Source organism: Magnolia sinica, chromosome 19 (assembly GCF_029962835.1).
Source record: "Magnolia sinica isolate HGM2019 chromosome 19, MsV1, whole genome shotgun sequence".
In the NCBI taxonomy this organism is placed as follows: domain Eukaryota; kingdom Viridiplantae; phylum Streptophyta; class Magnoliopsida; order Magnoliales; family Magnoliaceae; genus Magnolia; species Magnolia sinica.
The window spans coordinates 67,202,201-67,229,845 of record NC_080591.1 but is presented as its reverse complement, the minus strand read 5'-3'; the positions used below and the strand labels follow the sequence as shown (position 1 = coordinate 67,229,845).

Here is a 27,645-nt window from a genome sequence, read left to right as displayed (position 1 = left end):
CCCTAGAGAAGTTTGCTTACATTAGACAATAAGTTATAGAGCTTTAAGTACATAGAAAGTTGGTAGGGGTTTGGAAGGTCTCATGTATAAGGCTATTTGGGTCTGTCTTAAAGTAACTAGGCCCATTAGACTCTTGTCATAACCGGTGGCCCGGCTTTGGGCCTAAGCCCATTATTAATTAAGAGCTGAACTGGGCTTAGGCCAGGCCCACCCACTGGCGTGCAGTAGTGGCCCTGAAGATAGGCCTATACTAGGCCAGATTTGGCCCACCAGCTATTAATGTGTGGCCCACCTACTGTTAGTGTGTGGCCCACCCACTGTATGATGAGGCCCATAGCAAGGGGGCCTGCTGCATCCCATGGTGAGGCCCACTGAACCTTTGGAGCGGCCCATCTGTTTATATGGTGTGGCCCACCCGACTCTATATGGTACGACCCACCTTTATATATAGTGAGGCCCACTGCATTTTAAGTGTGGTGTGACCTGCCCATTTTGAAGGTGCAGTCCTCTGAGATTTGCAGTGGGGCCCGCTATAATATGGTGCGGCTCACTGTAATATGGAACATGGCCTACCAACAATGCAACCCACCCGTTCACACAGTCCAAGGCTGGCCGCCTAGCCCACTGTCTTGTCTGGTGTGACCCACTATGATCTAGAACAGGGCCCACCAGCAGTGCAGCTCAATACAAAGGCTGTTGAAAGCCTGGTTCCAAGTTGAACTCACAGCCCAGTTGGAACTTGGTTTCAGCATAGCTTCAGGCATAGTTTTAACTGGGATTAAGGCCCAAATGAAAGCCCAACCGAGGTCAGGTTTGAGCTTGATTCAAGGCTCGGCTGAGAGTTCAAACCAAAGCCCATCTGAGGGTTATTTCCAATCCAACCAAAGCTCATTAGAGGACTGATTTCAGCCTGGTTTTAGTCCAGCTGAGAGTTCATCTTGGCTTCCCTTGAAGGCCCTGAACTTGGTTCCATTTGGAGGCTCTATTCGCTCCCAGAACATGGCTTAAAAATGAGCAGATCCTTGCTCGATTCGAGGCTTGTTTTCAGTCTTACTAAGGGGCGGTTTCAGTCCCCTATTTGAACCAGCAAGAGGTTGATTTCACCACCTACTTATGGCCCAAACATGGCCATTATCTGGCTTGATTTCAGCCCGAGACATAGCCATCATTTGGCATGGTCTCGGCCCAAAAATACACCCATCGCTTGCCTAGATTCAGCTCGAAACACAGCCATTGTTTGGCCTAATATCTGCCTGAAACATGGCCATTGTTTGGCCTAGATTCAATCCCATATCTAAGCCTTGTTTGAGAGCTATTTTCAACTCCTAACATGGCTCGATCAGAAGCCGCTTTTCCTCCACAGACTATGGCAGACGCTTGGCCTAAACACAACCATGGCGAGGGCTTGACTAGGCCTTGCATTGCTAACTACGATCCTAACGACTAGGTGTAGTTGGAAGGTAGGCCGTTACCTGATGGTTTCGGTTTTTGGGAGTGGACACAGCTCTCTTCTTCTCTCTCTTGACTGAGTCGACCCACAGACAGGCCGAGTTGAGCTGACCCGTTCACTCGGCTCACTCCTCTCCCCCCCCCCCCCCCCTCTCTCTCTCTCCGGTACAAATCCCGAGGTCTACAGGGCCTTTATTTATAGTGATGGGAGGGAGAGCTCTAACGGTTGGAAAAATGACCTACATTGCAACGGTTGTGCTCGAAGACAGTCATGCATGAGGCCAATCCAATCCTAGGGATGGATTACTGATGCCCTGACTCACCAGAAAAGTAACTTTTCTGATCTGGTGGGGCCTATCTCATGATCTCATTTGGATGGGTTATTGGGGAAGATGAGTGGCCTTTAATGTCAGGTTGTTACCTTATGTATTTTGACATGATCTGGTCTGATCGACGTGGGGCCCACTTTTTAGACCCCAGACATTAGTTTTGGTTTATCTCTTGAGATCGTCCGATTCTCACCGCTTTCTCACGAGATGAGATGTTTCTCACTCTCATCTCGTACTATCCTGAGGTGGAGGGCTGGGATGGTTCCACATGGCCCTAGGGACGGCTAGGAGCACGCCAGCAACCCATTCCCAAAGAGGGATAATTGCTTTTCGCTTTTTCCCTTGCTCGACTATTTTTGGCAGTGGGAGAAAAAGGTTCCCAAAGACGAATGGATGGTCGAGATTTCATGGCCAAGTCAATCCTCGATCGTCCATGCAGTCCCAGATTGGTCCCATGCCTCAAATCTTGACCACTTGTCAGTTTTTGGATGGTTCTGTCCAATCTCTTTTATCCTTATGCATGGGTTTAAAAGCCTATACGTTTGTGGTTAAGTGGGGCCCACGAACCTAATGGATGATTTTGATTGCTTCAAAAGTGCCCAGGGTGGGCCACTTTGGAGGTCATCGATTGTCTATTTTCAAATAGGGCACTGGCGGGGGAAATTTTCAAACAGGTCATCGATTGTCTATTTTGGTTTTGGATCGGTTAAGGCTGCTTTGACCGATTTGGTCGGTGCGGTGCATGTCGTGCACGGGCGTACATGGTGCACATGCATTTCGCATGGGGTCCACCGTGATGTTTGTGATAAATCTACCCCATCCATTCGTCGTGGGGGCCCCATATAGGGGCCCTGGCCCAGTTTGGGGTAGATGTGAGGCCCAGGTGGACCATATCACACGTCCCAACCCTTCATTGGTCAATACGCCTTGTTCCAAGGGTTGGATTAGTTTGAGATCTAATTTCAATAGCTAATTGGGGTTTTAGGTCACGTTGAGGGTTTGGTTGGCCACTAACTAACCCTCAAGAGTCGATTGTAAGTGTGTTGTGCTAATATTCTTTGATCAGGTGATTTATAATGGCTATAACTTAAAGTGTTCAGTTAAGCTTACCTTCCTTACTGATGTAGGGTTCATTTCAACTCCTGATGGATGGCCTTAATGTTGACCAGAAGTCCCCTCTTACACATGTTAAGTTCAAGTCGTCTAGTTAATGTAGATCCTGGTGTTACACCATAATGCCATCAACCTTATTCAGGCTATGCAATACAGAAGCATAGTAAACCAAATGCTATATGCTGAGGATGCAATGCAATATGCAGTGCGAAAGAAATGACTAAACTGGAGTGTGAAGTTGGGATGATAGTACGTAGTATCGCAAGCCGTGGGGTCCATCACAAGGGACTTCTATCCAAACTAGTCTCATACCTAAATTTGGATAGCTAGACTCAATGTAGCAAACTCCTAATCTCAGGTTGGTCGTGCGCCCTAATCGAAATCATGGCTATTGTGAAGGTACACGTAACAAATTAGTTGTGCACCACCAGCCCGAGTGGATAGTGAATGAATGCATGAATAATTAAAATGATGAGTATGCAACTCCAGGTTAATAAGTCCACATATCAGTACCGTACATCTATGAGATCATCGCCGGAGTCTAGTACACTCTACGCTAGCTTGCCGGCCCATCAAGCGCATAACTTGGTAAGTGGAAGAGACCTCACTATCCGCCTACTAATATTGGCCTGGCCCGTCGATAACAGACCCATTTATGAGCTGGTCAGACTCAGCCTAACATTGCCTACTCCCTCAAGCAGATAAGGCCACACCCCCTCCCAACCTACCACGATATAGTGAGAGACGCGACCTACTGGTATACGACCCTCATGCACTCATATATATCCACTCGGTCTAGACGTTGGGGCGTCCCCTGGCCTCGGGGTTTTAGGGATTTTTACCTACGGACATCTATCGCACCCGTATGCTAGAACCAAACATTTTCGGTGTCCCATCTGGCCATCCACAACATACTTGTGGAGGCCATGGCCCTGATGTCGCTAGTGCGTACGCTGGTTATATAACAAAATGTGAGATGCATGAGTCATATCATTCAGTCATACATCAAACCTGCGCATATCGCGCGCTCATATGGGGCAACTCCATCTCTCAGGGAGTCCCATAAACAATCAACCCAATGGCACATGCAATGCTCAATCACTCCTCATAACAAGCATGCGAATGATGCGTATGGGCATGTATCATGAAGTATACCAAGAATGATTATAATCACATACATTATAGTGGGCTTGTGTAAGACGGCCCATGGCCCGTATAGGTGAATGGGTGGTGTGCAATAATCACCTATACATGGTGGTCCTCACACATACAATAGGCCTCATGCATATGATGGGCCTCTTACATCATAATGAGCCTTATATAATCACAACGGGCCTCATACAATCACAACGGGCCTCGTACCATCACAATGGGCCTCATACAATCACAACGGGCCTTATATAATCACAACGGGCCTCGTACCATCACAATGGATCTCATACAATCATAATGGACCTCATGCAATCATACAATGAGCCTCATGCAATCACACAACGGGCCTCATATAATCACAACGGGCCTTATACAATCACAATTAAAATGACCTTATACAATCATATGCTATACTAACACATACTCAGTGCGTATACTAACATAGTTGTAATCAATAATCGACCTATATATGGCGGGGTCCATATAAGGACAACAGATCTAATCCATAACATGAGGATTGATCCTCAATAGTAGATATACCAAATCTAATACCACAGATTCTTCTACCTATGGTTAGAGGTGATGACGCATCCTCCTCATAACAAGTATGGGTCTAGATGGCCTACTCATGGGCCTAAGAGTGGGCTTCTAGGTTTGGGTACTTCTACTAGTATCAATGAGGACCTAAAGAATTGGGATATCCCAATAAGCTGAGATGTATCATACTAATAATAGTAGGGGCCCATCAATTTGGGTTAGCCCACTAAGGGGGAAATGAGAATGAGCCTAATACAATCACAAGGGGCCTCATACTATTTCAATGGCTTGTATCATGATGTTATACTAGCACGTACTCATAGTCGGCATCGATAATCGGCCTATACACAAGGCAGGGTCCATAGATGGACAACAGATCCATAACATGGAGGGTCAGTCCTCAACGGTAGATATACCAAATTTAATAACACGGATCCCTCCATTTATGGTGAGGATGAACTCTCCTTATATCAAGGTTGCGCCTAGGTGGCCTACCTATAATCCTAAGGATCCAGAACGGGCTTCCTTCAACATACTATCATATGGCCCGCTAGATGCCCTAGGGCGCCCAAATAAGTCCTAGATGGACTCCAAGATTAAAAAGAAATAATTCTACAAGCAACCAATGGGGGCCCAACATTATGGGCTATCCCAATATGAATAGATGGGTCATAAAAACATCAATAGGACCCAATGATTAGGGTCAACCCGTTTAGAGAAGGATGAGAATATGCCTAACAAAAGCCTAAGGGAAGGTCACAATGTAGACATTTAACTATCGTTGCCCATCAATGTGGTCATTTAACCAACATTGCTCCCAAAGAGTGGCCCATTTAATGCCAACTAGAAAGATGAATGGGCATCATGAACATCATTACATATATCATGGTGGAATCACACATCACAATGGGCCTTGTATCCATTACATTGGGCCTCATACAAGGGCCACATACACATCACATTGGGCCTCGTTCATGGGCCTCACATACATCACAATGGGCCACATCCCATGGGCCTCGAATATATCACGATGGGTCTTATACCTGGCCTCAAAATACATCACAATGGACCTCATATCTGGGCCTCAAACACATCACATTGGGCCTCATATACGGGCCATACATACATCACAATGGGCCTCATGCCCGGGCCTCATACACAACATAATGGGCCTCATATAGAGGGCTTAATATACATCATGATGAGCCTCACACAAGGGCCCATGAGCTAGGCACAAGGGATGGATGGGGGGTGTAACACATACATCATAGTGGGCCTTATGGGGCAGCCCATATGCTCCAGAAAATAAATGGACAACATGAAAAAATAGAGCATATACAATATGGTGGGCCTGAAGCCCCGCACGGGGTGAATAAAATACATCATGATGGGCCCATCTAATGGACAGTGTGTATGCAACACACAGATCACAGTGGGCTTGCTGGACGTCTAGCCCATGGACAGCTTGAACAAAACAGATACATCAGCAGGTCCCACGTCCGGCCCTTGGATGGCGTGAAATAACACACATCCATCAAGGTGGTCCCATGGATGGACGTTGTGCATATAACACATACATTACTATAGGTCCCACTATCCAGAGGTCTGGACGGTGTGGATACACACATAAATCATGGCAGGCCCCACAAAACTTGGTGACGTCATTACAACAGCTGTTTAACTGGTGGGGCCCACACTGATGGACAGTCTGGATTTAACACATACCTCAGATTAAACTGGCGTAATACAGCAGTTATGCAGCTCGTGGGTCCCCACCGTCTAGATGGACAGTGGGATATAAGATCAGACCCACAGAGCTATTGACGTCAATATACGGCAGCTATATAGCTGTGTAACTTACACCAGCCAATCCTCTTCCAAGGTAGGTGGGTCCCACGTGGGGCCCACCATATAATATTATTATTATTATTATTATTATTATTATTTTGAAGTACTCCAACGTCCAGGCCCTGGACATCTAGATGGATGACTAGGGATGAAATACATACATTAAGGGTGGGTCACACCGTCCAGCAATAAATCACATGCATCACGGTGGTCCCACGCGGGTGGGCCACATGTGTTGGATCAAGCTGATATTTATGTTTTCCCCTTGGTCCAGGCCAGTCCAAACGGACAGCAAGTGTGGGCCCCGAACATGGCAGCGAGATGGGCCCCGCTTGGATAGCGGTGTGGCCCACTAAATGTATGGTGTGAACAAAATGCTTACATCATGGTGGGCCACAAACAAGGAAAAGAGAGAGAGGGGGAACGTGTGGAGGGGAGGGACTTCGCCACTATGAGCCCTCCTTATCATGATACATAGCATACATCAAATGGGTCCCAAAACATGCGGGCCCTCAAAAAAAAAAAGGAAATCAAGGTGGGATACCATCCCCACCACAAACTTAAGGTCTAGATGACCTCTACATGTTGATCATCAAATAAACATCATGGTGGGGTCCATGGAGAATGGCTCTATCATGGATCTACGTATATGAATTATGGTGGGCCATTGGTCACACTTTGGGTCCCAAATAGGGTTCATACCATCAATCAGTAGGCCCCACTTGGCCTATCATTAAAATCACAAATCTAATCCTATAAACACCCACCTATGGTTCTCTTCTTTAGCTCCTTGAAATCCTAAACTCCTTGGCTTCAACTTTAATGGAGGATGATGAAGATTGAAGGGTTTGATGGTGAGATGTGGGGGTAGGAAGTGAGCCTTGATCTTTTCTCTCCTTAGGATTTTCTCTCTTAGTTGCTTGGAATGGTAGAGAGAATGAGAGGGAGAGAGAAGGTGATGGGATGAAAGGGATGGGATGGATGGGAGAGAGGGATGGTGTGGTGTAAGAAAGGGATAGGTGGAGAGAGAGAGAGAGTTGACTTTGGGAATGGGAGAGGGATGGGCCAGGTATGGGTTGAGATGAGATGTGTACTTGATTATTGATGTGATAGATTGGGTAGAGATTCTCTCGGGATTCGTAACTCGTAGCGTTTCCTTGAAATAAATGTGGGCCCACAACTCCTGGCCCGAGAATCGCATCGGTGCGAGAGACGTAGCGTTGAAATCGCGGTGACAGCGCGGTCGCAAGGGTACAAGTCTCGGGTTGAGTTGACTCGGGTTGACAGGGTTTAACTTAGGGTCGCGCGCAAATGCCGACTACAGGTTACTAGTTACCGAAATTCGACGGAGAGGATCATGGGGGTCTTAGGAACGGTACGGACTAAGATACGAGCCTTACATGCGGAATTGCATCAGATATAGAGATATAAAGAACTATAGGGCGTACCTTGTTGGGACATAATTGTTACTATAGGTCGGATGCTAGTCTTCCTCGCCTTACACCCTTAGAGAAGCTCTGATGAAATTGTTGCTTCTGTCGATGGTGTTGGATTGGGGACTTAGCCCTGATTTATAATGCAGGGGTAAAAGAGTTTGAAACCCATTAAAACTTTCTCCTTAAAGGCTCCACATGAATTGCAATCCCAGTTCCACTTGATCACTATACGTGTTATAGTTCTGGCATTCCACTCCTACACGAATTTTTGGATGTATCTCAACTTAGTGGGGCTTACTGGTACACCCGATCATATTATCCAACCCTTAGAACAATTCAGACCGTCGATCAATAAGGCCCACCTTATAATTCTTACGTGTCTCTCTGATAATGACAATACTGATGGTTTGTCAATAATATCACTAATATTTTTAATACCAAGAAAAGTATAATAGGCTCGAGCAAAAATATTAATGAAAATGATATCACTGCACAACATCGTTGATATTGTCAAATGTTTCAATGATATCTAAAAATATATAATTACCTGACGTTTCATTATTTCTAACTAAATGAAAATGATATTATTTGCGAGATCATTGATAAAATTATCAACAAGCCATATATTGTTGCGTCCAAGAGGGTAGGAAATTCCGGCTCTCATTACTACTAATGCCAATTGAGAGTCACTAGGTTGAACTTTGATATGATCCACCCCGCCTATTCGGCACGCTGGCTTAATCACTATGGAACCAAAAATCGGGATTATTTAACCCTTGGGTGGGCCATACCTAGGCAATGGCTGGGATTAGACGCCCTCCATTAGCTATGTATAAGGCCTACCGTGGTGTTAACATACCATCCAATCCATTTACTTGAAGTACATATGAAGATGAAAGAATTGCCCAAAAATAACAATACTCCATAATGTATAAAGTTTAAAGGTTTTGGGTATAAGTTTATGGACGCAAATTATGTGGTGATCATGTAAAGACATCCACGATGACCCAACATGGTTGGATTGAATTGGGCCACGTCGTACTATCAAGTATAAGGACCTGATCAAGTACCTAGAGTGGAATCCACTGTCTGCGTGATAAAGGGCAAAAAGGACGCGGATTTCCTGGAAATCCTTTCCAGGAAGTTCCTGCGCTGGAAAACTGGGTGGGGCCCAACGTGATATTTTTAAGAAATCCACCCCGTACATCCGTTTTCTGAGCTCATTTTAGGAGTTGAGACCAAAACTGAGAAGGATCCAAGACTCACTGATCTCATTGTTGGGTTGACGCCACCAAGTTGTGTGGGCCCCACCATGAGGTATGTGTTATATCCAAACTGTCCATCCGTTTGGCGATATCTTTGTAAGGCTTGAGAATAAAAAAAAATAAGACAGTTCTGAAGACAAAGTGGACCACACTGCAGAAAGAAGTGGGGGATTGAACATCTACCATTGGGGTCACAGAAGAAGTTTTGGCTCAATCTGGTAGTTGTTTTTTCTCTTCATCCAGGTATTTGTGACCCTATGAACAGATTGGATTGAAAATAAACATTATGGTAGGCCCTATAAATGTTTTAACTGTGAGAATTATTGTTTGCATTTTATTTGTGGTGTGGTTTGCTTGAGTTCTTGGGTTCATGATCTAAAATGATCTTACTAAATGAATGGACAGTGTGGATATAATCATTGTGTGTCTCACGTAACTTTGATCTCCTTTGAGCCGGTCATACATAATCGGACCTAGGGCTCTCGATGGGTCGGATCTAGATGGGATCCTGATGTAGAGCGGGTCGTAGATAGTTTCATGACCAAAATGGATCAGAAAAGGCCTGGTGGATGACAGAAGTGATCCGGACCATCAAAACTTAAAACGGACGTTATCTCGCAAATCAAAATGAACTATCAGACGTACCATATATGATTTTGGGGTAGGACAAGCTACTTTAGCCACCCAACTAACTATGTCAGGTTGCCCATACTGAATTTGTGAAACAACATTAGATTGACGGTTAAATTCATATTTTTATTTCATTTTTACTATTTATAGTAAGTTTTAGTTTGAGTGCAACTCTTTGTTCATTGCGCTTTAAGAGTTGCACCCAACATGAAAAGTGCTTAGAATAATTAGGAGAGCAGCATGGTGAAGCCAAATAGGACACTATTTTTTGCCAAAAACCATGCGCACCTGTCTGAATCATGATTGTCTATAAATAATAATTTACTATTTATAGTAAGTTGTGAATTCTATGAGTTTTAGTTGTAGTTTAATTCCAAAACTTCTTCCATGGCTTTTTTTCATCATCAATCAAATTATTTTGAATTTTTTAGAATTATTTCTATTTTATTCTCCTCATGGATTCAAAGTTTATCTGTGAGGAGTCCAGAAAAGTTCCGTGGATTTGGAACAATTATCCCTTGAGGAAGACGATGCTCGACCTCACTTCCTTCCTCACGTCAAATTCAGTTGCATTCGGCTCCAATTTTGAAATCGTAGTCGAATTCTGATTTAGATTTAGATATGACTTGGATAAAAAATGTGATATCCATACCCGATCTACTTATAAATAGCCATATCCATTTCCGATTCAAAAATCAACATAGTCATAGAATTCGGGTTGGATCGGGTCCGAATCTAACACATCACAAATATAGAAAGATATAAGATAATATATTTAATTTAGTAATAAAATAGTGCAATTGAAATATTTTCAATTTAAATCATGCATGAGTATTGAAGTATGAAGAGCATAAGTCGAAACAAAATTTACTACTGTGGAAGTTGAAATGGTTGACAACTTCAAGCCTACAATAGTAGGGATCCGATCGAATCTAACCACTAGATCCAGATTCGACCCGAATATGATTCGGATTTATTTTATTTTTATGAAACTGAGTATGCTCTATTTAATTAATCAAATCTATTTTAAGATCCAACTCCCTGTTATACGGGTTAGGAGCGAATCAAATATCGGATCTAACTCGCTCCATTAAGAGCCCTAACTAGACCTAATGCTCGTCTTTACATGGCACGCATAGGTGGTGCATGTATGGTACACCAGCCAAACCATTTCCCCTGTTATCAGGGTTATCGGTGGTTACTGATGAGTGGGATTTGATTGGGCATGTGATGTTGACAAATATGAGCTGGGCTCCATATCTGATTGTGATCAATCAAATCTCACCACATCATGTCAGGGCCCCTATTGTGGCAAGGTCACTACCTAATCTATCTGTGGTCCAGTTGCACAGATAACGCAACCCCTTTGGACCCACCTGCTTCATCTATCCGTTCGGTTCCTTGGTTTAAAGACACCGGAACAAATAAGAAAAAGGTAATATCACGAGAAACAATTGGAATTCAACGCAAACTATTGAAGGTTGAAACCTTCTTGAGGCTATACAACTTTACGTTTTTCCCTTTGTCAAGATTCACGTGAGCACATGCATTGACAACAAAAACATCACTGTTGAGGTAAAAGGTTTTTTCTACGATAATGAGGGACGGGGCCCTATCTTGGGACCTATCTTGTTTGGGTTGCCGTGATGTATGGGTTTTATCCATACGGTTCATCCATCTTGCTATGATGTATGGGTTTTATCCATACCGTTCATCCATCTTTCTATGTCATTTTATGGTACAATCCTAAAATTGATTAGATTGAAGGCTCAAGTGGACGACACCACAGGAAGCAGCGATGCTTACTGTAGAAATCTTCTTAAGCCCCACCGTGATGGTTAATTTCCATCCAACCTGTTAATAAGGTCATATAGACCGAGGAAAAATGTACATATCATTTTGATCCAGAACTTGTGTGGCTCGTAAAATGTTCTCGACAGTAGATGTGTTTAATCTCTATTGTGTGGTCCACTTGAGACTTGGAACTGCCTCATTTTTGGTATCACGTACTAAAATGATATGCTAAAGTGGAGGGACGGTGGAGATAAAAACCCATACTTCGGGGTGGCCTTGCAAAGTATCTGCTACTTCCTGTGACCCCGGAGACATATATTCCTGTGCCGCGGCTGGGTGAGACGTTCCGAACAAATTCACTCCCTATATGGCTATATCTATTTTCAAGGAGAAATTTACAACTGTACGACCCATTTATGGCTCATTTTACATTTTTAAGCCCACTTCTTTTTACCTTGCGAGAATAACCCCCATACGTACGGATGACTTGCCAAAGGTCGAAAATGCCCCTGCTTTTTCAGAAATATGATTATAAGCAAAGCGAACAAACACAACTGATAAAACTAAAATGAAGAAACCTTAAAAGTCTCAGCTGTACATTGCATCCATTAATAGCAACCACCTCTCAATTCCAATTACAGTGATATGATTACCGGCCCCATGCATAAGAGATGAAATCAACGAATGCATGCACATAGAAAAACCCTCAAAGATAATTACATTATAGATACATGGACTAGAGTTTCAAGGGCTGCCAGGCATTACCTTGTATATACGCATGAAAACTAGGGCGCTGTCAGTAAAGAAACTCTGTACATATGTACATAACCGAACTGGCATCATCAGAATTCTGTAGATCCTCGACCTAGGGTTTTTACCACTGGGGCAGCATCCAACGATTGGTGTCCACCTTGCCTAAGTAACAGTTCTTTCATTTCTCTATAACCCCTCAACTCCTCCATTGCTTCCTCTGTTGTTTTCAACATGAGAAGCCTGGATTCCGTGATCCCTGCATCTGAGGCAGCATTCTGAATGACAGCCTCTGCCCTAGGTTCTGAGTTATCATTGGTTTGAATCCTTTTGCTCCAAGATTCAGCTTTGGAGACTTGTTCCAAGTTAGAGCAATCCTGACGGAGGGGTGGTGCGGTATTTAGCATGTGTACAAGGGCGCCGACAGCAGCATCTTGGGATTTTCTTATTGGTAACAGAACTCCAGGTTCTAGTTCCTCGCCAACATGCCCTTTCCCATCAAATGATTCAGATCTGTAAGCAAGAAAAAAATGTCTCACATGTTAGTTGAGTGCATCCTGAAAGGTTAATTGCTCACAAGGAGCACTGTTTTTGTGTGTGTGTATGTGTGCGAGCGTGTGCTCGTGCAAGCTTCATGTGCAGGTATTATGAGAAATCTTCCTAGATCTTCTTGTATAACAAGTAGGGCTGCAATTTGGCTTTGGGTAAACCTGGACCCAAGCTCAGGTTGGGTTGTCAAGATCCTAAGTTCGGGTTCAGGTTGGAAAATGTCAATCTGGTTGGAAATTGGTTCGGGTTCGGGTTGATTTAGGTCAGGTTGGGAATAATCAACATGTATTTGTGTCGGGTTGGGTTGAGTATAGGAATATGGGTCAGGCACCTCAGGTTGGAATTCGGGTGGGGGCGGGTCGGGTTGCACGTTCAATGCTCTTGAGGTCAGGTTGACCCCCAACTGACCCAACCTGCCTGAGTTGGACCCATGATAGCGAGGGAGGAAGAGAGGGCCGCATCCACTACTAGGCTTCGGTAACAACATGTGGGGCCTACCGTGATGTGTGAGTGGCATCCAATCCCCCATCATGTGCGCCCCCCTCATTTTCAAATCAGGCGGATCCAAAACTTAGGTGGGCCACACCATTTAAAATCATGCCTTTAATCACATGGTGTGGACCACCTGAGTATTTTAATGGATGGATTTTGGGTTGTCCATTAATCCTTTCGGCGGCCGACCTTCTAATGGTTAGATAGTGTATACAAAAAACGGTGGCACAACACAATCTCGAATTTTTTTAATCATGTCCCCATCCGAACTGTTCCCTGTGGTGTGGCACACATGAGTTTTGTTTCAGCATGATTTTGGGGCAGCTATGAGAGCCTGAGAGCCCAGACATGATGGATGGATTGGATATCATGCACACATCAAGAGAGGGAGCCCACAAACATCGAGTTGTAGGTTAACCTTAAACTACAAAGCTAATGAAGTCGAGAAGTCGCATTAAGTTGCAAATGGGCCAGACCAGTCCATGTCTCGTATGTGTACAATCCGACGGATGAGGACCCAATTTAGGCCCAAAATACAAATGGCAGGGAAACCCAAATAGCCTTTTGGTATTGCTATTAGAACAAAATAAAGAAGATCACCCTTGTAACATCATTAACTAAAGAAACTCAAAGAATAACTTCAACTTAAAGCCATCAATTGGGCCTTGAAGCTTCATGTTTATTCATACCAAAGATTCTCGAATGAACTTAGTTAATTCATGTCATAGTTCATACTTATGGCCTCGTTGGCCTTTATATAGTTCTCAATCAATCTAGAAATCTTCTATAGAGTCCTATTGACCCCACATATGCCAGCCAAAATAATCGAACTACTCCGAATTAATCTTGGGGGAAAAAAAAAAAAGAAAAGAAGAAGAAGAAGAAAAGAAAGAAAAAAAGCAGAGAAAAGAAGAAAAGCTTAGTAGTGCAAATAAAAGAAACAATTTATAGAGTCCATGATCTACTAAAACCCCTTCTATATACAACTCATTGTTTTATATAGCCACTACACGTTCACCCCTCTTTAAGGCATGAAGCTTAAGCTAAGCATGTAGTGTAAGCTACATGCTACTTCTAGATTTTAAGTTAAGGTCATGCTTGGTTGTGCCAAATATCATGAAATTTCATGATATTTTGCACCAAATTAGTCTGATTATGAAATTTAATGACATTTGGTGCAACCAAACACAACCTAAAATAGTAGGAAAAATAGGTAAAAATTAAGTATCAAGGTAAAGGAATAGCAACCTGACTGCTTTATATTGTTACTTATATACTTTTACTAAAATCACTGAAATAACTAATTTTTGTTAAAAAATGAAAAATGTAACAAACCAATGGAAGCATTAATTGATTTTGATGTTTTAGTGAAAAATAACTTGTACTGTAAGCTATGTAGCGTGTACCATAGGCTATATAGTGTGTAGTGCATGCAAAATCAGCATGCAACATAGACTATAAGTAGTGTTAGAAGTATTGGCATTGCTTCATGTTTTGTTGGCTGGGGATACGGAAACAACATTGTTGTTGCTAATAATATCCCCAATTTCCAAATATGTGGGGAAACATGGGGAACCGTTGGAATTTTTCAGTGAAACTTAAGGAGATGCTAAAATACACATATTTGCATATTTAAGAATCAAATAATAGCGGAAAAAAAAGAAATGCATATTTACGTACTTATGAATCAAATAATAAGTTTCCCTTTAATGGGGCCTAAAAGCATGTATCGTTGACTTAGGGAAACATTAGAAAAATATGGGGAAAATGGTGGATCCATCCATCCATGCATGCACGCACGTGCATACATACATACAAACAAACAAACAAACCATCCAACCATGCATGTATGCACACACACACATCCATCCATCCATCCAACCATCCATGCAAGCATACACAAAAACACATACAAACATGCATTTCATCATAAACCATGCACCCATAAAAAAATTATATTTGAAATGATTTTTTTTTTTAAATAAATAGATTTTTGGCGATATTGATATAGTGGCCATATTATCGAAATATCGTTGATACATTGGTGATACAAGCAACACCTCGAATTTATACAGTTGAAAATGAAATTGCGTGGAATAGTATACCATGGCGCGTGCGGAAGCATGGCAGAGCTATAAAATTATGGTTAAGTCTTAGGGGGGGTGAGGATTAGGACCAATTTAAAATTCTACAATTAAGATTTAATTGCCTACTCTAACAACTTACCAATTTAAGCTAAGAAGGAAAAGTAAAACTAAGGCTTCCATGCCAAAGTGGGTCCAATCATATAGACTACAAAAGATATGCCAATTAAGCAATTAGTCTATAAGGGAGATAGTGATCTTGTTTGTGAGATGTGCTAATCATTCAACACCTAGCATTCATAATTCAACAGTTAAGATTTAATTGCCTACTCTAACAACTTACCAATTTAAGCTAAGAAGGAAAAAAAAAACCTAAGGCTTCCAAGCCAAAGTGGGTCCGATCATATAGACTACAAAAGATATACCAATTAAGTAATTAGTCTATAAGGGAGATAGTGATCTTGTTTGTGAGATGCGCTAATCATTTAACACCTAACATTCATAATTCAACAAATTAACTCATAACTATAAATAGAAATGTGCACAAATAACAATCCCAAACACAAGCATGTATAGTTGTTCGGTTTCCCTACTCTACTCCCGACGGACGCACTCTCCTCGAATGTACTGGTGTTCATTATCTTAAGAGTTTTCAATAGGTTCACCCCTAACCTTTACAAACGCACACTCCCGCTGGAGGTTTACACAAGGACTTACAAACATACACTCCTGTCTGGGGGGGGGGGGGGGGGGGATTAAGACCAATTTAAAATTCTACAGTTAAGATTTAATTGCCTATTGGAACAACTTACCAATTTAAGCTAAGAAGGAAAAATAAAACTAAGGCTTCTAAGACAAAGTGGGTCCGATCATATATACTACAAAAGATATGCCAATTAAGCAACTAGTCTATAAGGGAGATAGTGAACTTGTTTGTGAGATTTGCTAACCATTCAACACCTAGCATTCATCTAATTATGTATTCATAATTCAACAAATTAACTCACATGCATAAATAGAAATGTAAACAAAAAACAATTCCAAATACAAGCATGTATAATGGTTCGGTTTCCCTGCTTCACTCCCGGCAGACGCACTCTCCTCTAATGTACCGGTATTCACTATCTTAGGAGTTTTCAATAGGTTCACCCCTAACCTTTAAAAAAGCACACTTTGTTGGGGGCCTACACAAGGACTTATAAACGTACACTCCCGTCGGAGGCCTACACAAGGACTTTGACACATGTACACTCCCATCGGAGGCTTACACAAGGACTTATTAAGCGCACACTCCCGCTGGAGGTCTACACAAGGATTTACACATGTACTCATCTGTGTTGGTGGCGATACGATCCTACACAAGAACCTATGTGAGTTTGGGTCACAAACTCTATACTCAATCCTATATAAGGAAAAAGTATGAATAGACTTTACAAATGACATTTACTTGTCGGATTGAGCCTCTTTGTAGCGCCTTCCTTGGGTTGCTTGATCGATGCTCTCTCGTGCTTTAATTAGCTCCCTTTGTGCTCCCCCGATCGATGACGCCGATGCTTCAGCTCCTACAATCGTTCGTCTTGCATGTGATGTGCCAATAAAGTGACCAAGGCAAGAGAGGTAGTTGATTTCCTATGGAATTCACCTAGATGGGTGTTCTAGAGGATTTAAACAGAATTTTGACTATAGGTTTAGTATCTAATCTCTACAATATGGAGGAGATCAAGTTCATCTTCAAAGGGAGCTTAGAATGCTCATTCAAGTGATAAATCACAAGGAAGATAATTTAGATCTCTTTGGTTTAGAGGCTTAGGATGAGGGATATGAGTGGGGAATCACGTAGGCTTCTATTACACCAAAAACCCATCAAAATGCCCAAGAACCGAATGCCCATTTTATAGAGTTCATGTTGCAATAACTATAAAACGGCTAGTTAATAGCTCTTTCGATAGGATCGAAAGTCTTTTAATAGGATCGAACTATCCTTCAATCCCATTGAGAAAATCCAGGAATATTTCTATTAGGTTGCTAGATTGTTTCTTCGATTCCATCAAGACCCATTGACATTGAGGACCACTCGAAAACTGTTGTTTTGGGCTATGTATTTTACAACACCTTAGCACCTCTTTTAGCCTTACTTATCATGTTCAATTTGAATCCTAAGGCTAAGGGATGATCAATCAAGGTTTACCTATTAAGATTAGAATCATCTATAGGCTAGGTTGTTTTGGTTCTAAGGTTTGGGTCACTAAGGCACCTCAATTTATCTGTTTCTTCAGTCCTTGATGCTCAATGTCTTCATGTATCTTCGGTATTCAGCTTCCAAGGGCTTAACCAACTCACTGATACAGACACACGCGATTGACAAAAAGGTGCACAAATCAGTGCACTATTAGAAAATATTAGCGTTACATTGTTGTTACAAGCGACACATAGAATATATACAGTCGAAAATATTGGCGATATATTGCTGATACTTAGCGATATATCGCTGATACTCGGAATTTCTGATACCACAATTGTCATTGGTATCACCGAGATGGAGATCGGATAATATCAGGGATATTTTGCTAATATCAGAGATGCTCCGAACAATGGCTACACGCGACTTAAGCTATTTTCATGAGCTACGTGGTGTTAAGGCTAAGCTACGCTACACAACATAAGCTACTCATTACATAACGAAGCTATTTAAAACATTGATAAAACTATATGGGTATTTCTGGGCCTATGCGGCTGTACAATGCTCTCTCTCTCTCTCTCTCTCTCTCTCTCTCAAATGGCTTGTGTAGAAAAAAACTTAAAGAGGTGTAAGAGTTGGCTTGTGGCCTTAGTTGTCAAACTAGCCCGTTGAATTGGATATGTTGTTTGATAGATCTATCATACCGTTGACTCAATCCTGATATTTCATCAAGAGACTTGATCTGGTTGATATTTTCAATCAGGCCAACTGAACTGTTGATGTGATCCAAATATCAATGTGGACCATTGCATGGACCTGATCTTCAATATGGACCCTTGGTGGGACTGATCTTTAATCAGCCAACAATGGTATCCAATCTGGATCTTGATTAGATTTTCCTTTATGTTGCATCTTCTATGCTTGGTGCACTTGATGATGTAATCCTATGCGTCAGATCAGCTTGATGATCGTTGGGCTTCAGATTGTTGTGCATTATTTGGTTCTTTTGCACCTTTACGAGTAGAGATCTTCACTGCATTGTCCACCTAACTATTGATCTTCAATCCATCCACACCGATGGTCATTGGAATGGAATTAACAAATCACTCATGACTCAAGCACACTCCTCAGAGCTTGCTAATTTGACCATGGAGTTGTCCATCAATTTCTCAATCAATCTATTCATTGATGTACCCTTGTTTAGTTTCAATGCCATCCACAGATCCTTTTGTTGGTCCTCCAAATCACAAGTTGATCTATTACCGATGATTCCTTAATTGATCCATAAGTGAATGCATTGATGGATTAAAGAGTTGATCCATCAATAGTTTTAAAAAAACAAAAAAAAAAAAAGGAAGAAGAAAGAAAAAAGAAAAAGAAAAAGAAAAAGAAAGAAAGATTCATTGGTTCACTTAATCCATCTATAGAGTCATCAATGACCCATCCATTGATCTATCGATCAATCCAACATTGATCCTTCAAGTTCACAATAATGGATGTGATGCTTTCTTCAAACACACCTTCATTTTCATATCACACTTTCTTCAATCAGGGCCTCAAACTCCACCATAGCAACATGTTCTCTTTGAATTGCCACCTCAGAATAAGATTCACTGTGATGTTCTCTTCACTGGCCATAATGCAATCTTGGCACTGTTCTTTGAATTTCTCATCTTTTCACACGATCTTTGGGACAGTTTTCTGGCCAGCTAACGGTCAGAAACTGGAAGTGGACAGATTCTGGGACAGTTTTTGGGACAGTTTAATAAAATGGGTTAGGAGTTGGAGGTGGACAGATTCTCCGACAGCTTTGGGGGCAGGTTTACGGGATTGGTGATACAATGTAGGGCTTGGAGATGGAAGCAAAACAGTGGCTACAGTAGACTCTAAGAAGTTGGGTATATTGTTTGGGGAATTTGGGGAACTAGGGTTTAGGGTAGGGTTTGGGGAATTTGAGGACAATTGGGATTTAAGGTTTCGAGGTTGTGATAAAGTTAAGCACAATTCTCATTAGGAAACTCGCTCATCATCATCATCTAAACCTTATCCCAACTAATTGGGGTTGGATACATGAATCATGTTCCATTCCACTCTATCAAGGGCCATAACTTCAATTAGACGATAGGTCATCAAGTCTTTTCTTACTACCTCCACCCATGTCCTTTTGGGCCTTTCCTTGACCTTTTAGAGCCTTTAATTTGCACCAACTCACTCCTAACTGGTGCAGTTCTTAGTGTCTGTTGTCCATGACCAAGCCATGTCTACTTTCCTTCATCTTACTACCTATTGGTGCTACTCACAGGTTCCCTCGAAAGCATTCATTTCTAATTTTATCCTTCATCGTCTTGCCAGTGATCTATCTCAACATCCTCATTTCAACTACACTCGCTCTACGAACATCTTGTTCCTTAACTGCCCAACATTCTGTCCCATAAAGCATGTCTTGTCTTATAGCTATCCTATAAAATTTCCCCTTTAGTTGAGTGGTACACAAAGATGACATAAAACTCCCATGGCACATCTCCATTTCTTTTATCCAGCTTGAATTCAATGGGCAACATCCTTCTCAACCTCTCGACTTTCATGAATTATTGAGCCAAGATATTGGAAGTGATCATTTTGGGAACTTCTTGGTCAGTAATCTTAATTAATTGCCCATATCCACTCTTATTGTTAGTCTTAATTAATTGCCCGTATCCACTCTTATTGTTATGAAAAAATTGTAGTCCATATACTCTGTTTTAGTCCAACTACCTTTAAATCCTTTAGATTCTAAAGCACTCCAAAAATCTAGCTTTGTGCTTACGGCTTTCCTCGTCTTGTCAATTAAAACTATCATCTGCAAACAACATACACAAGTTGATCTCTTCCTGCAGATGCTAATGCAAAAAGGTATGGGCTTAATTCCGAGCCAAGGTGCAAGCTTATAGTAATTAGGAACTCACTCGTCTCTCCACTAGTGGTCCTCACATTTGTTACTGCTCCCTCGTAGGCTCATACATATCTTAATCACGTCAATATATATCTTCTTGAAAGTCTTTTCCCCCCCAATACTACTAGATTAACTCTCTAGGACCTTGTTGTATGCTTTCCCTAAGTCGATAAAGATCATATGGAGATCCTTCCTCCTCTCCCTATATTTCTCCATCAATTGTTGAAGTAGGAATATAGCTTCAGTGGTAGACCTCCTTGGCATGAAATGAAACTGATTTTCCAATATATTTGTCTCATGCCTTGATCTTTACTCAATCACCTTTCCATAGTTCCATAGCATGGATCATAGGTTTAATCCCACGATAGTTAGTGCAATCCTATATATCTCTTTTATTCTTATAAACAGGTACCATGATACTTTTCCTCCATTCGTTTGGCATTTTCTTTGATCTTATAATCTTGTTGAACAATTTAATCAACGAAATAACCCAATATCTCCCACGCACTTTCAAACCTCTATTTGTATACCATCTAGCCCAAGGGCCTTTCAAGTTTTCATCTTTCTCAAATCTTCTTTCACTTCAAATATCCTATTCCCAAGTACCTATGATCTCCGACGTCATTTGATTTTATGGTTACTCCTATCCCCATGCTCTCAGAGTGGTTGTAACTATAACAAATTTTGAAAATAGCTTCTCCACTTTAATTGATTTCATTGTCCTTGACTAATATATTCTGGTCATCGCTCTTGATGCATCTAACATGATCTAGGTTCCTACACTTCTCTCTCTCATTTTTACAAGTTCGAAGACATCTTTCTTACCTTGTCTCCAATCTATTGGACAGATCATCATAAGCCTTAAGTTTAGCCTCATGACTTTCTTAGCAATCTTTTTGGCATTTTTATAATGCTAAAAATTTTCATCATTTCTAGTCCCTTGCTAGGCTTTGAAACGAGGAAACTTGCTCTGGTACAAAAAATGATGTTGTAGACTAGAGAAATTGAACTTTAATTGAAAGAGTTGAACAAACTTATCACTTAGGATGATCAGTTCCTCCAATGGATGCACTAAATTGATAAAGAACACCCAAAATTGATGTTTATGCCCAAACTATGAACTACGAGGGAACCCAACGGCTTTCTAATTGATGCTAGAGCCTAGAACAAAATGAAGAAGGATCAGCCAGCTAACATAATTAACATCCTTAAAAAAAGAAGGCTCACCGTTAATGTCGTCATCCTTTAGTTTTAAAGTTTTTTTTTTTTTTTTAAATTTTTAAATTTTTTTTTTTTTTCCGTTGGATGAAGGAGATTAGGGAACGCGATCTTTGTTTCCTTTGTTCATGGTAGTAGGGATGCCAATGATGTAATTGATGATTGGCCAAGTTAGGTTCTAATCTCCAAATCCCTTGGTTTGAGTGTCCATTACCTCTTTTGTAATTTACTTTTATCATAGGTTTTTTTTTTTGAAAAGCAAATATATTATTAAGAAGGCCAAGAGGCCAAAACACAAAACAAAGGCAAACTAAGAAAAAAACAAACCCAAAAATAGGAATCCCGCTCACGAATATACATTGTAGCCCTTGTAATAGCATCCAAGAGATGACCGCCTCAATTCCGAAAACAACAATTATTCTTCTTTCTCCAAAGGGTCTAGAGATCAACGAGCAAGGCCAACCACCATCTCAATCTACCTTTTTCCAGTGGCCACCTTCATGCCAAGCGATGAAAAGACCCTATATAAAGCTTAGCGTCACCCAAGGAATTGAAAGATAGGCTAGAATTTCATCCCACACTCTTCTACCAAAAGAGCAGTGAACAAAAAGGTGGTCTGTCGATTCCTCATCTTCCATACACAAGTCAAATATTCAGAAGCACCATAGCCCTGTTTTGCAGGTTATCGATGGTAAGCCCCTATTTCTGCCGATGACTTGGGCAAAGGCCGGGGGGGTGGGGATGGCTCTATAATGCCAAATAAGGCCCGTGTGACTGCACCTCGTACCCACATAAAACTAGAGGATTAAAAAAAAAAGATTGCACCAAGAAATCTCTTGATTAGTCTTTCAACCAGATCATCAAATCCTTCACACTTGGAGAAGGTTGAATACCTTGTAGACAGGAGAGAAGCCGATCCAGGTCTTCAACCTCGATGTCTGAAAGAATGTGCTTACAAGGTGGGAGCCAAACACCATCAAAATCCAAGCCAATGAAGCATCAGGCTATAGAGAGCATCCATTCAACAACCTTGTACCAAAAGTGTTTAGCAGGCGTGCTGACATAGAGGGAAAGACCAAGATATGAAGAAGGAAAAGACCCTGGCCGATAGCCAAACACTTCGACCATTGTAGCGACTTCCTCCACAGACAAGTGAATCCTGAGGATTTTGCTCTTGAATAAGTTGTGGCCCTCAAGCCTAATACTGCCTCGAAGCACCTAACAAAATTTCTCAAATTTCTACCATAGGTTCGTTAGCCTCATAAAAGATGAGTGTATCATCAACGAATTGGAGATTGGGGGATGTGAAGGACGGCGTCCTCCACCTTGAACCCTCCAAACAAACCCAAAGACTAGCCATTGCTCAGCATCCTGCTGAGAGCTTTCGATACAACCACGAATAGAAAGGGGGAGTAGTTGATGAGGACAAGAAACTTTGTAGACCTATCATGGGCCTATATCCACTTCATCTATCCCCACATCCCATTTGGCCCAGCAAGTAGTCCAAAAACCTCTAGTCTATGTACTCATAGGCTTTCTACAGGTCCAACTTGCAAATTAAACCCCTTTTGTTAGCCCAATGACACGAGTCAATGCACTCGTGAGCGATTCTGGGATAAGCGCTATCAAAGAGTTCCCTATCTCTAGCAGAAGTTGGCCGGAATCAATGAACTCGATAGCAAAGTACAACAAATCTGACTAATCACCTAACAAAAACTTGGAAAAAATGCAAGGGGGAACCCATGTGGTCTCAAAACTTTATCTTTGCCATGTGCCACTAGCGCTGCCTTTACTTCCTCCTGTATGATGTAGGACAATTGAAACTAAACTAGGATGCAAGATGTGAGATCAATTATACATTAATTTCTGCATACAACATATAAACTAACCTCGGAACTTCCTCCTCTATTTTGTGGATATATTTGATTTTACAAGTTGATTGCTGAAATTAATGTGTAATTGATCTCTAATTTTGCATCTTAGGTTAGTTTCCATCGTCCTAAATCAAATTTGGTATCAGAGCCTAGGTCTAGCGTAGGGTAGGTGTTTGACAAATTTCCTATACCCATAGTAGAGCATCGCATATAGCTTGTTGAATTTTCTGTTTGGGTATTTTCAAAGTACTATATTGCTGGAATTTTCAGATTTAATGACTTTAAAACATCTAGTTGTTGAATTTTCAGTTTTAGCCTTATTAAAATCATTCTAGGGTTGTTTGTAGGTTTTAAGGTACTAAGGGTCATCATACATAAAATACATATGCATCGTATAGTATCACATTGAGAGTCATCGAATATGATTTTTGCACCGCATTCATCATATAGTACACATTCAGCTAGTTAGTCTCTCATTCGGGTCGTTTAGTATATACAAACGTGAACGGGTCATAGTGTTGGTCTATTCCCCACCATGAACCCGGATTAGATTATCGAGGCTCTAAAAAAGATTAACTGTCATTTGTCGGCCATTGAGACGCACAATAGGATCACGGCCGCGCAATTGACTGCTAGGTTTCAGCATATCACGCGACTAGATGTTACATCTTACGGTACCCTCGTCACCAAAGAAGACCACCAGTCTCAGGCAGCAGAGCTAGCGGATGAGGACCCAGTTGAGTAGGGTCCACTTCTAGTAGAAACCATTAGGGGTTGTAATAAGAACTTTGGTCAGGGAGTAAGTCATGTACAACTGCACGGCCCGTAGAGAGTTGCGGGATCGTTACGACCTTGAGGAACGGATTATGAAGAGCGTCAAAGTCGATGCTCCTAATTTTAATAGTCGCTTGAACCCGAAGCATTTCCTTGACTGGCTAGCTGACATGGACCGCTTCTTCAAGTGGCATGACATGTCAGATCATTGTCAAGCGATGTTTGTTAAGATGAAATTGATAGGTCAAGCAAAGTTATTCTGGACCAATACAGTGTGGAAGGCAGAGTGGCGTGGAGACGAACCCATTACATCATGGGTTGACATGAAAGAACTTCTTAAAGAAAAATACGACCTGCTCTACTACTGTGATTGCCTTTTGGATCAGTGGTAGTCCTTGAGGTAATGGTCAATGCCTATATCGGATTACATCGAGAGATTCGAGTACATGGTGCGATGTGACGAGCTTCTTAAGAAAGGGTTCATTCAGGAGAGCACGAGTCCATGTACCATGCCTGGCCTGCTGATGCTTAAGAAGGATGACACGTGGCGTATGTGTGTGGATAGCAGAGCAATCAACAAGATTAGCGTTAAGTACCGGTTTTTTATACCGCGTCTTGACGATATGTTGGACATGATGGCCAATGCCACAATTTTCTCCAAAATAGACCTCAAGAGTGAGTATCACTAAATCCGTATTCACCCCAGGTGATGAGTGGAAAACGGCCTTTACAACGAAGGATGGGTTGTACGAGTGACTAGTCATGCCTTTTGGGCTGACCAATGCCCCAAGTACATTTATGCGGGTGATGACCCAGGTGTTGAGACCCTTCATGGGGAAGTTCTTAGTCGTGTACTTTGACGACATCCTTATTTATAGCATTACTAAGGAACAACACCTCCACCATCTGAGGCAAGTGTGTGAGATTGTTAGGGCAAAGAAGCTATATGCCAATGTCAAGAAGTGTTCGTTATTTTCTAATAATGTCATCTTTTTAGGTTTTATCGTGTCATCTAAGGGCATGTTTGCGGATCCCGAGAAAGTCAAGGCCATAGTTAGTTAGCCTGAGCTGCATAGCAAAATATTCATGAGGTGCGTAGCTTTCATGGCTTAGCCACCTTTTATAGGTGGTTTATTAGAGGGTTTAGTTCCATTATGACTTCTATTACTGATTGCATTAAAAAAAGAGGAATTCTAATGGACTAAAGTAGCCTTTAGGGTGTTTAAGGAGATCACAGTCAAGATGTCTGAAGTTCTTGTCATGTGGCTTTCGGATTTTTCCAAGGTGTTTGAGGTTGCTTGTGATGCGTCTGGTGTGGGTATAGATGGGGTGCTTAGCCAGGAAGGGCACCCTGTCACTCACCCTGTCGCTTTCTTTAGAGAGAAGCTGAATGAAGTGAAACAAAAGTATTCTACCTATGACAAGGAATTTAATGCGGTAGTGCAGTCCTTGCGCCATTAGCGACATTATCTATTACTGCAGGAGTTTGTCTTATTCTTTGACCATGAGGCTTTATGCTATCTCAACTCGCAAAAGAAGAACTCGAGGCATGCCAAGTTGGTCCAATTTCTCTAGGAGTAAACTTTTGTGTTGAAGCACAAGGCCGGGGTTAAGAATAAACCTATCGATGCGTTGAGATGTAAGGTTGCGTTACTCTACTTCATAAGCGTCAAAGTCACTGGGTTTGAGTGTTTAAATGAAGATTATCCTAGTTGCCCAGATTTTGGAGAGGTGTATGTATCGTTGTTAAATGGTCAGTCTACGGGTAGTAGTGAGTTTATCATGGTAAGCAAGTTTTTGTTTAGAGGTGATAAATTATGTATACCTTGTACGTCCCTCCGTGACTTTCTTGTCTGGGAGTTTCATGCTGGAGGGATAGCTGGTCATTTTGGTCATGACAAAACTATGCCCTTGTTTATTGGCCAAGTCTCAAGTGAGACGTGGCTAACATTAAAGGGCAATGTAGGACTTGTCAGTTGGCAAAGCTGATGAAGCAGAACACTAGTTTATATACACCTTTGTCAGTTCCCCACGCCCCATGGGTTGATATTAGCATGGATTTCGTGCTTGGGCTCCCTAATACAATAAAAAAAAATAAGGATTCCAATTTTGTAGTTGTATACCATTTTTCAAAAATGGCTTACTTTCTCCCATGTTCTAAAACGTTTGATGCCACTAATGTGGATAAACTATTCTTTGGAGAGGTAGTTCATCTGCGTGGTCTACCAAAGACCATTGTGTGAGATCGAGATGTGCGGTTTATAAGTTATTTTTGGAAAACTCTATGGCACATGATGGGAACTAAGTTGCAGTTCTCTTTGGCATACCGTCCTCAGACTGATGGTCAGACGGAGGTTGTCAATCGAAGCTTAGGGAATTTGCTACAATGTCTGGTGGGAGACCATATTAGGACCCAGGATGTGGTTTTGCTCGTATCCGAGTTTGCATACAACAACTCCATCAATAGGTCCACATGAATGAGTCCATTTGAGATAGTATTTGGGTATAAGCCTAGAACGCCTGTAGATCTCATACCCATGTCCGTTTCACATAGGACATCTGAGTCCGCAGAACCATTTGTATGGAATATTCATGATCAAGAAGCACATTAATGCTAGTAATAAACATTAAAATCTCTATAGATTCATATCCTAGGTTTAAGGAGTTTCAGGTGGGCGACTACGTTATGGTCCGCATTAGGCCCGAACGATTCCCAGAGGGAACCGCGAGGAAATTGCATGCCCATGGTGCAAGTCCATATAAAATTTTGACAAAAGTGGGCCCTAATGCGTATGTGGTAGATCTTCCATCTGACATGGGCATTAATGCAACATTCAACGTGGAGGACCTTGTGCCTTGTGATGGACCCACACATCCATCTTCTAGTCTTCCTGCAAACCTCTCTCCTATCTCAGATGATGGTGTCCCTGACCCCGTCCCCAGCCCATGGCCTTTATCAGACCCTACTTCCCACCCATTGCCTTCTCTTCCATCACTACCTGGTTGGAAAAAGGAGATTAAGGATGTTTTGGACCACCAAGCGGTCTTTACCCGCGATGGAGGATATCAGAAATACCTCATGAAGCGGAAGAATAGGCCAGAGTCAGACAACACTTGCATTACAGAGGCAGAATTCCAACGCATTGATCCCGACCTCTTCGAGCGTTACAACAACTTTATTTCACCAGTAGTGAATTCTTCTCAGCCGAGGAGAGTTGATGGGGACATTGGAGGACCTAC

At 41.8% G+C, this 27,645-nt stretch overlaps 1 protein-coding gene across 1 annotated transcript in view; it reads right to left on the bottom strand.

The window, feature by feature from the left end:
* Positions 1-12,111: 12,111 nt before the first annotated feature.
* LOC131234453 (autophagy-related protein 13b) overlaps positions 12,112-27,645 on the bottom strand; it is a 35,373-nt gene continuing 19,839 nt past the window's right edge. Inside the window, exon 4 of the mRNA XM_058231344.1 lies at positions 12,112-12,816. Coding sequence (XP_058087327.1) covers positions 12,396-12,816 — 421 coding nt within the window. The 3' untranslated portion in view covers positions 12,112-12,395. The remainder of the gene's footprint in view (positions 12,817-27,645) is intronic.